The sequence below is a fragment of the Hordeum vulgare genome, chromosome 7H (genome assembly GCF_904849725.1).
Source record: "Hordeum vulgare subsp. vulgare chromosome 7H, MorexV3_pseudomolecules_assembly, whole genome shotgun sequence".
NCBI lineage: Eukaryota > Viridiplantae > Streptophyta > Magnoliopsida > Poales > Poaceae > Hordeum > Hordeum vulgare.
In genome coordinates this window covers 104,864,731-104,880,430 of record NC_058524.1, presented here as the reverse complement: position 1 = coordinate 104,880,430, position 15,700 = coordinate 104,864,731, and the positions used below count along the sequence as shown (strand labels likewise).

Genomic DNA, 15,700 nt, shown 5'->3' with positions numbered 1-15,700 from the left:
TGAGAACAGCAAAAATACTAGTGTACTACATACTCCCTCAGATTTCAAAATAACTGAAGAGACTACATACGGATGTATATAGATATACTTTAGAATATAGATTCATTCATTTTCATTTTACTTTGTATGTAGCCTTTAGTGAAATATTTAAAAAAACTTATATTTAAAAAAAACTTATATTTATGAACAGAGGGAGTAGATGATAACATACTATTTTTCTATAATCCTTATAACAAACTTAAACAAGTTTGACTTGATAAACTCATTTCACCGTCCATCATCAGAGTTGCATGATCTGTTGATTGATAGAATGCCTTGAGCAGACAACACCAAAAATTAAGCTGCATAGCCCAATTGAGGTCCACAATAAATTGGGAAATGACTAGCGCAATGAGGTACAAAGTCTGAATGTTCATGCGTCTCTCTATATACAGACTAAATGTCTCTATATTATACAGACTTATTTATGGATAGAAACGTCCACAATACAGCAATTAAGGATTCCTTGGACTCTATTTTGTCTCCCCAGCACGTATCATACCAGCATAACAGTCTGACAGAGCAAAGCTTCTCGTTTGGCAGCCTATGGAAGAACGGTTCTCACCACCTTCCTGTCCACCCCGAAAGACTGTATCAAGGCGAAGAGATGATTAGTTTAAGATGCATCATCCTATGAACTTTCAGAAGGTTACTTGAAGCTAAACTGGGACTGTCAAATCTAGTCAATTGTCAAATGAGGTATGATCTCAGTAAGGCACTTGAAAAAGAAAATGTGATTTCACATTTTGAAAATACGATATACATGAATCGGTTCTATATGAAAAATAATACTGAAGCATATCATCACTGGCATCTGCTTACCTCCAGACCGCAGTCATTGACATATACATTCTTGAACAGCTCGGACGTATCAGGCATTGGGCTTTCCTGCAGGTATTGAATTGTACAAGGCACCTCATGAGCACAATTATTTCAAATAAATCGAACAATTTTTAAGATATCTAGCTGCGTTCCATACCTTTGCTTTGGCAATTGCAGTGTCAACTTCCTTCCTGATTTCCTTCTCCATGTCCTAGAAGAAAGAATAGATTGTCAAAGTGAAAGAATAACATTCAGCTACTGAAGGTTTTCTCTATTGTGCAATACATCAAACCAGATATCATTCTAGGTCTTATGCCTTCTGAATTCTGATACTTAATTTTCTCAATACAATGCATACCTTTAGCTCCTGGGCTGTTGCCAAGTCATGGGTCAACAATAGCTTTCTGACCCGCTCAATCGGGTCACGCTCCTGTTATATCATGACAAACAGCTAAGCTCAGAAGGTCAGTCTTTGGTAGAGCACAAATTTTAAGCAGAGTGTTATTAGCCATGTTGACCTGTCTTATTCCCGCAATCTCATCTCTAGTGCGGTAAGTGCTGCCTGGATCCGACATAGAATGGCCATGGTATCTGTATGTGTCCATCTCAAGAATCTGAAACTCCAGGAGAATACACATGAACATCTTACCAAGGAGCTATGTTAAAAATATAATCTATAGGAAAAAAATACTACTCAATTAAAAAGTTGAACTAAGTGTGCGTCAATTAATATGGATCGGAGGGAGTACAACCTTTGACATTCAGTGTATGCACTGATCAATCGCTAACTGACAAATTATTCTAGGAAATTCCAGAAAAACATTTAAGAAATTGATAACAGTTCATCCTAACTTGGAAAATCATGTGTAACATATCAAAACATTCAGAAAAATGAAACATGTTTGTTTATGCCATGATCATGCATGTTAATCACTCTGTTTAAAATGTTTAGGATAAGAAACAAGAATACCACTTTTATTTAATTATTGGAGTTAAGGAAATGCTATATTTTGGCTATGGAGAAGTTGTGGCTAAACCTGGGTGCGTTGGACCCTCGATGAACGGTACTCCCTCCGTCCCACAATATAAGACGTTTTTGCAAGCTACTACATTCGAAAATAATAGCAAACAAAATGAAAACAATCTAACATTTTGCGCCTTCGAACTAGACTAAATGTTTTAGGTGCATGCAAAATTTGGTCACGAATTTACATCCGAGGAGCTCCAGACCACAAAGCATTAGTGCTCCAGAGCTAGCAGGAGATAATACATGCAAATCCAAGTGTCGAATCCATCCAACAGAGCAATGAGAAATAAACCAAGAACCAGAAGCGTATTCTGACCACTGAAAAAAATAGCGCGCTATAACGCCGCTAATAGCACGTTATAGCGTTCTGAGAGATGTCGCTAAAAATTTCAATACACAATGTCTCGCTAATACGTAGCACCCTATAGCGCGATATAGCGCGCTAATAGCATATTTTAAAGGGCACCCTACATAGCACACTATTTTTTCATCGATTCTGACCGAACCCATCCCCGATGGATCTACCTGAACTACATACATGCACAGAAAGTAGACGGCAGAAAGTGTCCAAGTTTCCTGAATACTTACAATCGGTCCATTTTCCAGAACATGTTCTTTGGCAAATTTACAAGCCTGCTTCACCGCAAGAAAATCCATACCATCAACCTGCATCCAACACAATTATATCACACCGTTACCAAGATACTCCTTAACTAAAATGAAACACGAACACCACTGTCCAGGACCAACTCTCAGCTTCAGAATTTTCATCAGAAGCAGAGAACACTTCCGACTCTGCCTGCAGTACCTTCAATCCGGGCACATAGTCCCCGCGCTTGTAGTACGCCGGGCTCTTGGAGGCCTTCCACTCGGCCGTCCCCATCCCATCTGAACAAATCCAACAGTTAATTACAACTGACGAACACTCTGAACAAGGAAAAGTCTGAAGAATAACTGACAGTGGTTGTTCTCGCAGACGAGTATGACGGGCAGCTTCCAGAGCGCGGCCATGTTGAGCGCCTCGAAGAGCTGGCCCTGGTTGGCGGCGCCGTCGCCGTAGAGGTCGAAGGTGACGGTGCCCTCCTTCCGGTACCTCTGCGCGAAGGCGAGGCCGCAGCCGAGGGGCACCTGCGCGCCGACGATGCCGTGGCCGCCGTAGAAGTTGGCGTCCTTCTTGTAGAAGTGCATGGAGCCGCCCTTGCCCCTGGAGCATCCGTCGACGCGGCCCATGAGCTCGGCGAAGGCGGCCACGAGGTCCCCGCCGCGCGCGAGGTAGAGGCAGTGGTCGCGGTAGGCGGTGATGATGGCGTCGCGGCGGGTGATGGCGGCCTCCATGCCCACGGCGACCGCCTCCTGGCCGTCGTACAGGTGGCAGAAGCCCCGGATGAGCTTCGCCTTGTAGAGCGAGTCGGCGGCGATCTCGGCCCGCCGCATCAGCGCCATGTCGCGGAAGGCGGCCGCCAGCTCCCGCGGCGTGGTGGTCACCTCGCGCGACGGCGGGTCCACGATGTGGGACGTGAAGGGGATCGAGGTCTCCACGGTGAGCGGCTCCGTGGAGTCGGAGACCCCGCGGACCAGCGGCAGGAGCCGAGGGGGCGCGCGCTGGGCGGCCGCCGGGCTGAGGCGGCGGAGGATCGCCGCGGCCATGGCGTGGTTGCTCGCGCTCCCCGGATTCAAGGAATCTGCGGGATTCTGTGACGGGACACAGGGGCACCGGGCGGGCTGGAGTGGACGGGGGCGGAGTGGAGCGTCGCCGAGGTGGTTGGGGAGGGGAAGCTGGGGGCGTGGCGGGGGCGCGTGGCGCGGATTCGCGGGAGCGCGGTGGCGTGGCACGGCGGGGCGGGCCGCGTGGCCTGTCGAGCGTCGAGGGGAGGGTGGAAAGGGCGCCAAACAGGTACAGGGTTGCGCGTTTCCTCCGTGCGCGAGCGATCGACGGTCCAGATCTGCGCCGACGGCTCCACAGCGGCGCCGTGCCGCCGTGTCACGGATGACGCTGACGCCGTAACAGGAGAAAGGCTGTGCGTGTCTTCTGCCTCGGAAGCGAGACGCGAACGCGATCGCGATCGTCCATTCTGACCAGCACGATATGTGAAGTACTACGCATACGACGTTACAGCGGACGGCTCCGTTACGTGATTCGAGCATACGGAACAGTAGGCACGGTTCAGCCAGTGAGGAGTACTAGTACCATGCATGTTGTGCTGCATGCGCAGCTGATCTTTCCAGTTCGTGGAGAATCGTCGTACCCACCCGTGAGTCGCGACGCTTTAGCACAGCGCTAAACAAAGGAGCCGACGGGCACAGGTGTCTCGCCGGTTAAAGCGACCAGAGAGTTCCAACGGTGACACACGGTCGTTCTCCGTTGGCCTCTGGCCGGCCGGCCGTCGCTTTCGAGCTGCCAACTCACGTAGTCTTGCCAGCATGTTTTTTTTCTTCTAAAAAATAATAATTTATTCATCTTCAATCATAATAATGACAGTATAATAAATATTAAAAATAATAAAAATTACATCCAAATCTATAGACCATCTAAAATCGATTACAACAGTTAAAATCGTTTGGACTATAATCTTTTTGGGTTCTTGGATCAAAAGAGTCTAGCTTTATTCTATGTACTCCCTCCGTCGTCGTTCCCTTTTTTGAAGGCGTCGGTAGGGACTCATTCCCTCGCTTTTCTTTTCCTTAGGTCTTCCGGACGAAAGCCCTAACTTTGTTGGGCGTCCGCGGCGCTCACGGCGTCGTTCCCTTTGTGAAGGCACCCCTTTGGGAACCTTGGGGCTGGGTGGCGCTTGTGTGTGGTGGGCGACGGCGGTGGTGCGACACTATCCTAGCATGGATCTACGTCCGCTGCTTGGAGGTGGACTCGCGTAGGTGGAGGTCGTCGTTTGGCGTCATGGTGGCGTCGATGGCGGAGGCACCTGCCAAGGCTGACACCTCAATCTGCTCTGAAGATGAACCGATGGAAGATGGTGACGGGGACATATGTGAGTGCGTCAGACCGGTTTGTGCCCCTGACCCCGTATGTGGCCCGATCGGGGCCTCCGACTTTAGATGTTAGGCTTAGGTGAGAGGTCTGGGTATTTGGCTCAGCTTGCACCCCTTCATCGTATGAATAGGAGTAGCGGCAGATGTTGCCAAGATGACGGATTCAGGCATATTGTTGTACAGTACTACTTTGTAAGGTCCTCGGGAATAATCAATAAAATTATCGCATGCATCTCCCACCGGGGTCATCCTCATTTTCTAAAAAAAAACACTCCCTCCATCCAAATTTTATTATAAAAATAGATGTATTTAGAACTGAAATTCATCTAAATACATCTATTTTTTCGACAAATAATTTCAGATGGAGGGAGTAGTATATAACCCTTTATCCAAAAGAAAAAAATTGCTAATCATCAGTTGCCTATAATTTTTAGTGATGGCAGATAATTTACAAAGGAAGGAGAGAAGGCATGCAAAGTGCCGAGCATGAGAAAGGAATGTCACTGTCGGCCATCATGTTTCCATAAAGTCACGTAGTGGACGAAGGGAAACGATGTTGATGAGAACGAGTCGAAGGTTCAGTATGTTTGGATGGGGGGAGGGGGGTTTTAGCTTCAACTCCACTCAGATTAGACAGAGCCTGAGTCGGAGAGGGCACGCCTTAGCATTACCGATGAAGGCTTCGACCAAAACTCGCGCTAGGCGAAGCATGGGGAGAGGGAAAAACCGTGTGCAGCAAAGAGAACTCAATTTCCAGAGGTAGATGACCTTTTGTTGACCGTGTTGTAGATAATATATGTGGTTGTTCCTTTATTATCTCTTTGTCCGACGTTGATATAGGGCGCAAACTTGTTTCCAAGTTGTGGTATAAAAATATCTACGATGTTGTTCTTAATGCTTTTAACGCGATTACCATGTGGACCTTATAAAACAAATCAAAATGACTTGTACTTCTGGGGCGATGTTTGGAGAAGCATCGGGGAGGTACGGTGTTGCGTAGAAAGGCAATTTTATGTGTTGACATTGTCATGCAATATCGCACACACTTTGCTCGGCTTGACCCGACATATGTATCTTGAACAAGAAGAGGGGTGAATTGCTGAGGATCGTTTGGTGAATCTATTGTCTGACAAGCCCTGCTTCGATACCTGCCCAAGAACACCAATTGTCGAGGACCTCTGCTTTAACCCCTTCTCAAAGATTTGATCATGTGATAGTGATGTTAGCTCAGTTTTTGCTCCTTAATTTTGCCTTTTATCAGTTGATTTTTTTTTCCGATGTTGTGCTTTTGAGAAGGTACTCTACTTTCCTCCAAAAACTTAGAATTGTAGGCAACTTTGTTGCAGGTTGTTTAGTAAACTTTGGCACGTAGTTGGGGTGGCACCGTGTGTTGTCTTAATCTACCCCCTACTTATGTTATTGAACTTTCGCCATTGATTGGTAACTCTATGACCATGAAATAAGGGCATGTTTGGGACTGCTTCAATTCATCAAAATCAACTTCACTTCATCAAATTCACTTTGAAGCAGCTTCATACAGAAGCTATAGCACTATTAAGATAATGTTTGGCTTCCATCTAGCTCCAGCTTCAAAAATAGAAAATCTGGTGGAAAGAATCTATTTGATTGGTTGAGGGGAAAGAAATGAAGGGGTATCCACTTACTGGTGGCAGTGGTGGGTAATTTTCCCCCAACTCCAGCTTCTAGAGTTTTTTTGAGTACCCTGTGAGGAGCTTCATAAAAACTTTGAAGTTCTACCCCAGATTCTTGTTTTTTTGCAGAGCGGCATATCGTGAAGCTACCCCGTTTGGCTTGTCTTTTCTGGAGCAGAGCTGGATTTTAAGGAGCAGAGCAGTCCCAAACAGGCCCTAAATACCCCGTGTTTTCCAACAAAAACCTGGTTAGTGGAAACCTTTTTTCTCTAGAAAGAATAGGTCAGCAGGAAAAAAAGGGAAACTGGGCCGGTGTTTAGCAAAAGGAATAAAAGGTCAGCCTGGACATCACCTTGTAAATGTGCGCCTCTGCTTCCTGGGCTTCTTGGGCTTTTGATGTCCACGAGCCCGCGAGGCCGCTCGCTCTCCTCGGAGACCCCGTTGACCCGCTGCGCCGCCTCCGGCCGCGCCCGCGCGCCATAGTCGGTTCCGCAGTTCCGCACCGTCTCCAACCGACCATGGCTCGTCGCATATAGCACCGGCATACTATTATTCCACGAGGAGACCGACTCCAGTCCCCCCGCACCGTCGCCCGAGATCAAACCCCAGACCCCTCTTCCCCGCCTCCGACGCGCCGCCACCGGACGCCGCAGCTCCTCCTCCAGGAGCCACGCGTCGACGGGGAGGCGCCGAGCCGGCGCTCCACTAGCCGAACCCAAGGTAACGAGCCCTCCCTCCCGCCCAAACCTAGCCCTACCTCCCCGATTCGAGCCACGTTGGGTGCCCTGGGTGTCAACTAATTCCTCCCCGCTCTTCCGCGACCCGAGCTGCAGCCATGGAGAACCCGGGCGGTGGCGCCGAGGCGCGCGCGCGCTCGAGGCAGTACGACTACGGCGCCAACTCCAACCTCGTTGTCAACACCGGCTCGCGCCCCCGCGGCGCGCACCACGAGCCCACTGGCGAGCCGCAGACGCTCAGCGGCAGGATCCGCGCGAGCAGCTTCGGCGACCGCGCCGTCCGGGCCAGGCCTCCCGGGCTGGAGGAGAAGCGAGGCGGGTCCCTCGGGAAGAAGGCGCGCGGTGCGGCAGTATCCGCGGACCTCCCCCGCCGCGACGCCAAGCGCATGCGCCGCGCCGCCTCGGCGCGGCCCGAGGACAGCGTGCTCTCGCTCGCCCACGACGCCCTCTACAAGCCCCGGACCAGGGAGACGCGCACCGCCTACGAGGCGCTGCTCGGCGTCATCCAGCAGCAGCTTGGCGGGCAGCCCCTCGACGTGCTTGGCGATGCCGCTGATGAGGTGCTTGCCGTCCTCAAGGACGACAGGATCAGGAACCCTGACAAGAAGAAGGGAATAGAGAAGCTCATCAACCCTGTCTCGGATCTGATGTTCCACCAGCTCGTCTCCATTGGGAAGCTCATCACGGACTTCCATGACGCGGTAGCCGGCAATTCTGCCGGTGTGCCTTCTGGTGATGGCACAGACATGCCACTCGGTGATGATATTGGCATTACTGTTGAGTTCGAAGAGGATGAGGATGATAAGGAGCATAGCCTTTATCAGGTATGCACATCTAGCTGAATCTTCTGTCTAGAATTTCTCTTTTGATTTGCCTGACTGAACCATCTTACATGAACTTACAGGGTTTTCATTTGCTTGTCTTGATTAGGTTCAAGATGAGCTGGATGATGAGAATGAGGATGACATAGTTGAGTTGAACGTTCCTCGAGCTATGCAAACGGATGGTGAGTTGTATGATGATGATAAGCAGAGCTGCAACAAGGGTCTGACTTTGGACGTGCAAGACATTGATGCTTACTGGCTTCAGAGGAAGATATCACAAGCATATGAAAATATTGACCCCCAGCACAGCCAGAAGCTTGCCGAGGAGATCTTGAAGGTGATCGCCGAGGGTGATGACAGAGATGTCGAGAATCAGCTTGTCATGCTGCTGGACTACGAGAATTTTGATCTCATTAAATTGCTGCTTCACAACCGACTCAAGATAGTTTGGTGTACCTTCTTAGCCAGGGCTGAAGATCAGGAACAGCGGAAGAAGATAGCAGAAGAGATGATGAGTAACCCAAGATTAGCTCCAATTTTGGAGCAGCTACAGGCAACAAGAGCATCTGCAAAGGACAGGCAGAAGAATCTGGAGAGAAGTATCAGGGATGAGGCTAAGAGGCTTCTCAACAATGACAGTGCTGGGACTGATGGTGCGAGAGATAGTAAGGCTGTCGATATCAAAAGTGGATGGTTGAAAGGCCAGAGGCAGTTGCTTGATCTTGATAACCTTTCTTTCCACCAAGGTAGTCTCTTGATGTCCAACAAAAAATGTGAACTTCCTCCTGGATCATTCAGAACCCCTCAGAGGGGTTACGAGGAAGTCCATGTGCCAGCGCTGCGACCTATGCCATATGAATCTACTGAGAAAACGGTGAAGATATCTGATATGCCAGCGTGGGCCCGACCAGCTTTTGCTGGGATGACACAACTTAACAGAGTTCAGAGCAAGGTTTATGATACTGCCCTTTACAAACCAGATAACATCCTTCTCTGTGCTCCTACAGGTGCTGGGAAAACCAATGTGGCTGTGCTTACAATTCTTCAGCAGATTGGTTTGCATATGAAGGATGGTGAATTTGATAATACAAAGTACAAAATTGTCTATGTGGCCCCAATGAAAGCTTTGGTTGCTGAAATTGTTGGAAATTTGTCAGCGCGGCTGAAAGAGTACAATGTCACTGTTAGTGAGCTTAGTGGAGATCAGAACCTGACAAAACAACAGATTGATGAGACACATATAATTGTCACTACACCTGAGAAATGGGATATTGTCACAAGGAAATCAGGTGATAGAATCTACACTCAAATGGTAAAGCTTCTAATCATTGATGAGATCCATCTCCTCCATGATAACAGAGGGCCTGTTCTGGAGAGTATTGTTTCTAGAACAGTACGACAGATTGAAACGACCAAGGAACATATCCGCCTAGTTGGCCTCTCTGCAACTCTTCCTAATTATGAAGATATTGCGGTATTCTTGCGTGTTCGTTCAGACGGCCTCTTCCATTTTGATAACAGTTACCGACCTTGCCCTCTAGCTCAACAGTACATCGGAATCACATCGAAGAAGCCACTGCAGAGGTTTCAGTTGATGAATGAGATTTGTTATGAGAAGGTTATGGCTGCTGCTGGTAAGCACCAAGTGCTTATATTTGTGCACTCGAGGAAGGAGACAGCGCAAACTGCTCGTGCCATCAGAGACACTGCTTTGGCTAATGACGTGTTGGCTCACTTTCTGAAGGATGATAGTGCAAGCCAAGAGATCCTTTGTGCTCATGCAGAACTTGTCAAAAGTAGTGACCTTAAAGACCTTTTGCCATATGGGTTTGCTATTCATCATGCTGGGTTGGCAAGAGTTGACCGTGAACTTGTTGAGAAACTTTTTGTTGATAAGCATATACAGGTCCTTATTTCGACAGCCACCCTTGCATGGGGCGTCAATCTACCTGCACACACTGTTATTATAAAGGGTACCCAGATTTACAATTCAGAAAAGGGCGCTTGGACAGAACTAAGTCCATTGGATGTCATGCAGATGCTTGGTCGTGCAGGCAGGCCTCAGTATGACACACATGGAGAGGGTATAATCTTAACAAGCCACAGTGAATTGCAATACTACCTGTCTCTTATGAATCAACAGCTGCCTATTGAGAGTCAGTTTATATCCAAACTGGCCGATCAGTTAAATGCAGAGATTGTTCTGGGAACTATTCAGAATGCCGAGGAGGCATGCTCCTGGATTGGCTACACTTACCTCTACATCAGGATGCTCCGGAATCCAACATTGTATGGCCTGCCTGAAGATATCATGGAGAGAGACAGAACACTAGATGAAAGGAGAGCTGACTTGGTAAGCACATGCCATACTTATGTTCTGTTTTTTGAAGGTTCATAGTAATTACATGTCCTTTTATTTTCTTTATCCAGCATCGTGTTGGCTAATGTGCTTGAATATATCCTCTAATCGCATGTTTGTATTGCCACCTGTTTCCTAGGGTTTTTTCTAAGCTGTGTCCGGATATGTTTGTGGTCTCTATCTCTTTAGATTCTACTCCCTCCGTTCCTAAATATAAGTCTTTTTAGAAATTCCATTATGAACTAGATACTGAGCAAAATGAGTGAACCTACGCTCTAAAGTATGTCTATATACATCCGTACGTAGTTCGTAGTGGAATCTCTAAAAAGACTTATATTTAGGAACGGAGGGAGTAGTGTTGAACGGTTGTTGAGCATAAATGATTTCTCCTGAAAAAAAATCCTGGGTACATTGAAATGATACGTTCATACAATACTGTGTTTTCAATGGAATGTAGTAATGTCATCCTTGGTCCATTACAGGATACTCTCCCCGTAACAAAATATAAGTCGTTTTTTGTGCCCTATGCAAAACCAAAAACGTCTTAATCTTATATTTTACAACAGTAGCATCATAGTAAAAGGTACTCCCTCCGTTCACTATTATAAGATGTTTTCGATATTTCGGACTGAAATGAGTGAACAGACACACTAAAACGTGTCTACATACATCTGATTTAGCAAAAAGTTAGAATATCTTATAATAGTGAACGAAGGGAGAGTGATTTATAATTGGATGCTGCAACTGGGAACAGCAAAAAGCGCCTCTGCTTGGGTGGGTTCATATTTTGTTCTGTTGTCTCTTTGGAGCAGAGTCTTGTCACCAGATGTGTTGTAGAATAGCAAAGAAACTCGGTTAATGGAAGTAGTCAACTCGCAATCTTGACACTAGTGGAAAGCTGTAGGGAAGTGTCATCCATATATTCGTAAGGTGTTGTATGCTTGTGATTTAATATTGTTCTCCTGCTCCACTGCTGATTCCTGTATTTCTGTGCTGCTGCAGGTACACTCAGCTGCAAATCTGTTGGATAGGAACAATTTGATAAAGTATGATAAGAGAACTGGATACTTTCAGGCTACTGAGCTGGGGAGGATTTCTAGTTATTACTATATTAGTCACAGGACTATTTCAACTTACAACGAGTACCTGAAGCCTACAATGGGTTATATTGAGCTGTGCCAATTGTTCTCTCTTAGTGAAGAATTTAAGTATGTTACTGTCAGAAAAGATGAGAAGATGGAGCTGGAAAAGCTTTTGGGCCGTGTGCCAATTCCTGTGAAAGAGAGCTTGGAAGAGCCCAGCACAAAGATCAATGTTCTGCTCCAAGCATATATTTCTGGGCTTAAGCTAGAGGGTCTCTCCCTTGGCTCTGATATGGTCTATATCAAACAGGTAACATGTTCCCTCTTCTGAATGCAGCTCCTGATTTGAATTGCTTGCTTATTTAGTTGTCGTTCTTATATATTTATTTTCCTCTCCATGATGCAGAGTGCTGGTCGCCTCTCAAGAGCAATATTTGAGATAGTTTTGAAGAGAGGATGGTCTCAACTAGCAGAGAAGGCTCTGAATCTTTGCACGATGATTGATAAGCAGATGTGGAGCGTCCAAACTCCTTTGCGCCAGTTTCCTGGCATTCCAAATGAAATCCTGATGAAACTGGAGAAAAAGGAATTGGCTTGGGAGAGGTACTTTGATCTATCATCACAGGAAATTGGTGAGCTGATCCGTTATCCCAAGATGGGGAGACGGTTACACCAGTGCATCCATCAGTTACCAAAGTTGAACCTTTCAGCCCATGTCCAACCTATTACTAGTACAGTTTTGGGTTTTGAGCTGACTCTTACACCTGATTTCCAGTGGGATGATAAGATACATGGATATGTTGAACCTTTTTGGATTCTAGTTGAGGACAATGACAGCGAGTGCATTCTTCACCATGAATACTTCATGCTTAAGAAACAATGGCTAAATGAAGATCATACACTCACCTTCATAGTGCCAATATTTGAGCCACTGCCCCCTCTGTACTTCATACATGTCGTATCTGACAAGTGGCTTGGATCTCGGACAATTCTTCCAGTCTCATTCAGACACCTGGTTCTTCCAGAAAAACATGCTCCACCGACCGAACTGCTTGATCTGCAACCACTACCTGTTACCGCACTAAGGAATGCACGATATGAAGGCCTTTATAGTGGCTGGAAACATTTCAACCCCATTCAGACTCAAGTGTTCAATGTCTTGTATAATAGTGATGATAGTGTCTTGGTTGCTGCGCCAACAGGCAGTGGGAAGACCATATGTGCAGAGTTTGCTATACTAAGGAACCATCAAAAAGCAGTATCTGGTGAAACCAACATGCGAATTGTGTATATAGCACCTATTGAAGCTCTGGCGAAAGAAAGGTACAGGGACTGGAAGATGAAATTTGGAGAATTGGCCTGTGTAGTTGAGCTAACCGGTGAAACTGCACCTGATTTGAAGCTTCTTGATAAAGGGGAGATTATTATTAGCACTCCTGAGAAGTGGGATGCACTCTCACGCCGGTGGAAACAGAGGAAACACATCCAACAGGTCAGCTTATTCATCGTAGATGAGCTTCACCTAATTGGATCTGAGAAGGGACATGTTTTGGATATCGTTGTTTCAAGGATGAGGCGTATTGCAAATCATATCTGCAGCAACATCCGGATAGTAGCGCTTTCAGCATCACTCGCGAATGCTAAAGATCTCGGGGAGTGGATTGGTGCCACCTCTCATGGCCTTTTCAATTTCCCTCCAGCAGTGAGGCCGGTACCTTTAGAAATACACATTCAGGGTGTGGATATAGCAAACTTTGAGGCAAGGACGCAAGCAATGGCAAAGCCTACGTACAATGCTATCAGACAACATGCAAAACATGGCAAGCCAGCCGTGGTATTCGTACCGACAGTTAAGCATGCAAGGTTTACTGCGTTGGACTTGTGCGCATACTCAAAGTCTGAAGATTGTGGAACTCCTTTCCTTCTTGGGTCAGAAGATGAGATGGATACGTACACGACAGGTGTCAATGAAGAAACACTTGTGAATACGCTGAAATGTGGTGTAGGCTACTTGCATGATGCTCTATGTGATCTTGATCAGGAAGTTGTGACTCAGCTCTTTCTTTGTGGGAAGATCCAAGTGTGTGTCGTGAGCAGCACAATGTGCTGGGGAAGATCACTGCCTTCCCATTTGGTCGTTGTGATGGGAACACAGTATTCTGATGGCAGGGGCGGTGTTACTGATTATCCATTCACTGATCTGCTACAAATGACGGGTCATGCCAGCAGGCCTCTTCAAGATAACGCAGGGAAATGTGTTATATTTTGCCATGCACCTCGCAAGGAATACTACAGGAAGTTCCTTTCTGAGGCCTTCCCTGTTGAGAGCCATCTTCACCATAATTTGCATGATCATATGAATGGTCAAGTTGTTTGTGGTGTTGTACAAAACAAGCAAGCTGCCGTGGATTATCTTACTTGGACTTTCATGTACCGGAGGCTGACCAAGAACCCTAACTACTACAATCTGCAGGGAACAGGTCACAGGCATGTGTCTGATCATCTTTCTGAGCTAGTGGAGACAGTATTAGACGACCTTGAGTCAAGCAAGTGTGTGGTTATAGAGGAGGATACGTATCTGAAGCCCCTCAACCTTGGTCTCATAGCCTCGTACTACTACATCAGCTACAAGACTATCGAACGGTTCAGTTTGATGCTAACCCGGAAGACTAAGATGAAAGGTCTCCTGGAGATTCTAGCTTCTGCATCAGAATATGCAGAGCTTTCAAGTTGCCGAGGTGAGGAAGAATCCATTGAGAGGCTAGTTCGGCACCAGAGATTTTGTGCTGAGAATTCTAAGAATCATGATGTACACGTCAAAGCGAACGCGCTGCTGCAAGCACATTTCTCAAGGCAGGTGGTTGTAGGGAACCTGGCAGCTGACCAACGGGAGATGCTCGTTCCTGCACCTAGATTGATCAAGTCATTGGTTGATGTTATCTCCAGCAATGGATGGCTCAGCCTGGCTCTTAATGCAATGGAGCTTAGTCAGATGGTGACACAAGGCATGTGGGATCGTGATTCTGTGCTGTTTCAGCTCCCCCACTTCACCAAGGAGTTAACTGGGAGATGCCAGGAAAATGGCATCGAGAGCATCTTTGATCTTGCTGACATGAGTGCAGACAAGATGCAGAATCTGCTGCAGTTAACAAACTCTCAGTTCAAGGACATCATCGGATTCATCAAACGGTTCCCGAACATCGAGATTGCATATGAAGTCCGTGAAGGTGATTATGTAAGGCCCGGTGGCAAGGTAAGTTTGCAGGTTACTCTAGAGCGTGACATGATAAACTTGCCATCTGAGGTTGGGCCAGTTCATGCCCCGAGGTATCCTAAGCCCAGGCAGGAAGGATGGTGGCTCGTGATTGGTGATAGCTCCAGCGACCAGTTGCTGGCAATCAAGTGGGTTGCACTGCAGCAGAGGGCCTGCCTGATGCTCGAGTTCATCGCTCCTGCAGAAGCAGGGAAGAAGGATTACATGGTTTTCTTGATGTCAGATTCCTATTTGGGCTGTGATCAGGAATACGAGTTCACTGTGAATGTGAAGGATGCTGGAGGGGATTGATCCGAAGAGAAGCAGTTGCTCAGGTAACGTCTGATGATGAGTTTCTTGTATACACTGCTATTCCTGGAGAATGCAAGCCCCCCAGATCTATATTCTTGCATGTCATGGTGTTGCTTCTTGGTTTGTTAGGGTTGTCTGTGACATGAAGTGGATATACTAGAACAGATTTATGAATGTTAAGCTTGAATGCTTTTTTTTTTTGAACTGTTAAAACTTGAATGATAGTGCATGGATAATGTTCTGGCGCTGTTGGATGAGCAATGTATGTGTTTGATATAACTCTCCGAACGAACAGGCCCTGTGAATTGTATAACTAGGGTCTACAGGCAGTGTCAAAACTTGCTCATATGCTACGGCTTGATGCTCTCTTAATTTGAACAGGGTAACGAGGATCTGAGGCACAGCGGGTGTATAAAATAGTGATGAACTACCGTACTCCCTTCGAATACTAGATACATTCATTCCTAGACAAACCTAAGACAAGAATTTTGGGACGGAGGGAGTATTAGTTAAGTGGTCACCTGTTTTTCTTTTTCTGAAAGTTGCCAACTATTTTTTTTCTCCGAAAGTAGTCACCTCTTTGTTTTGGATATATAGCAGAATGCACA

The 15,700-nt window shown here is 46.7% G+C and overlaps 2 protein-coding genes across 3 annotated transcripts; one reads left to right on the top strand and one right to left on the bottom strand.

Annotated features, from left to right (window-relative positions):
* Window positions 1–265: 265 nt before the first annotated feature.
* Window positions 266–3,680, bottom strand: LOC123410608 (pyruvate dehydrogenase E1 component subunit alpha-2, mitochondrial). The gene is made up of 8 exons (XM_045103552.1): window positions 2,848–3,680; window positions 2,697–2,776; window positions 2,477–2,554; window positions 1,380–1,475; window positions 1,220–1,291; window positions 1,019–1,072; window positions 862–927; window positions 266–628 (listed from the first exon to the last, which is right to left on the bottom strand). Exons 1-8 carry the CDS (start codon window positions 3,533–3,535, stop codon window positions 584–586), a joined length of 1,179 nt encoding a protein of 392 aa, XP_044959487.1. The 5' UTR covers window positions 3,536–3,680; the 3' UTR covers window positions 266–583.
* A 3,333-nt stretch (window positions 3,681–7,013) lies between these two features.
* Window positions 7,014–15,371, top strand: LOC123410607 (DExH-box ATP-dependent RNA helicase DExH12-like). 2 transcript variants are annotated; one of them, XM_045103550.1, is made up of 5 exons: window positions 7,014–7,245; window positions 7,359–8,086; window positions 8,193–10,439; window positions 11,448–11,837; window positions 11,934–15,371. In XM_045103550.1, exons 2-5 carry the CDS (start codon window positions 7,361–7,363, stop codon window positions 15,090–15,092), a joined length of 6,522 nt encoding a protein of 2,173 aa, XP_044959485.1. In that variant the 5' UTR covers window positions 7,014–7,245; window positions 7,359–7,360; the 3' UTR covers window positions 15,093–15,371. The 2 variants fall into 2 exon arrangements, with proteins under 2 accessions (XP_044959485.1, XP_044959486.1); XM_045103551.1 differs by lacking the exon at window positions 7,014–7,245 and having other exon boundaries at window positions 7,325–8,086.
* Window positions 15,372–15,700: the final 329 nt, after the last annotated feature.

What these genes read in the sequence shown, in the direction of transcription:
- LOC123410608 (XM_045103552.1), bottom strand. Translation starts at nt 3,535, where the DNA reads ATGGCCGCGGCGATCCTCCGCCGCCTCAGCCCGGCGGCCGCCCAGCGC. An exon ending in ACTATGTGCCCGGATTGAAG is followed by an intron (nt 2,555 to 2,696) that starts GTACTGCAGGCA and finishes TGTTGGATGCAG; the next exon opens with GTTGATGGTATGGATTTTCT. An exon ending in TCAATGACTGCGGTCTGGAG is followed by an intron (nt 629 to 861) that starts GTAAGCAGATGC and finishes GCCTTGATACAG; the next exon opens with TCTTTCGGGGTGGACAGGAA.
- LOC123410607 (XM_045103550.1), top strand. Translation starts at nt 7,361, where the DNA reads ATGGAGAACCCGGGCGGTGGCGCCGAGGCGCGCGCGCGCTCGAGGCAG. An exon ending in ATGAAAGGAGAGCTGACTTG is followed by an intron (nt 10,440 to 11,447) that starts GTAAGCACATGC and finishes GTGCTGCTGCAG; the next exon opens with GTACACTCAGCTGCAAATCT. An exon ending in ATATGGTCTATATCAAACAG is followed by an intron (nt 11,838 to 11,933) that starts GTAACATGTTCC and finishes TCCATGATGCAG; the next exon opens with AGTGCTGGTCGCCTCTCAAG.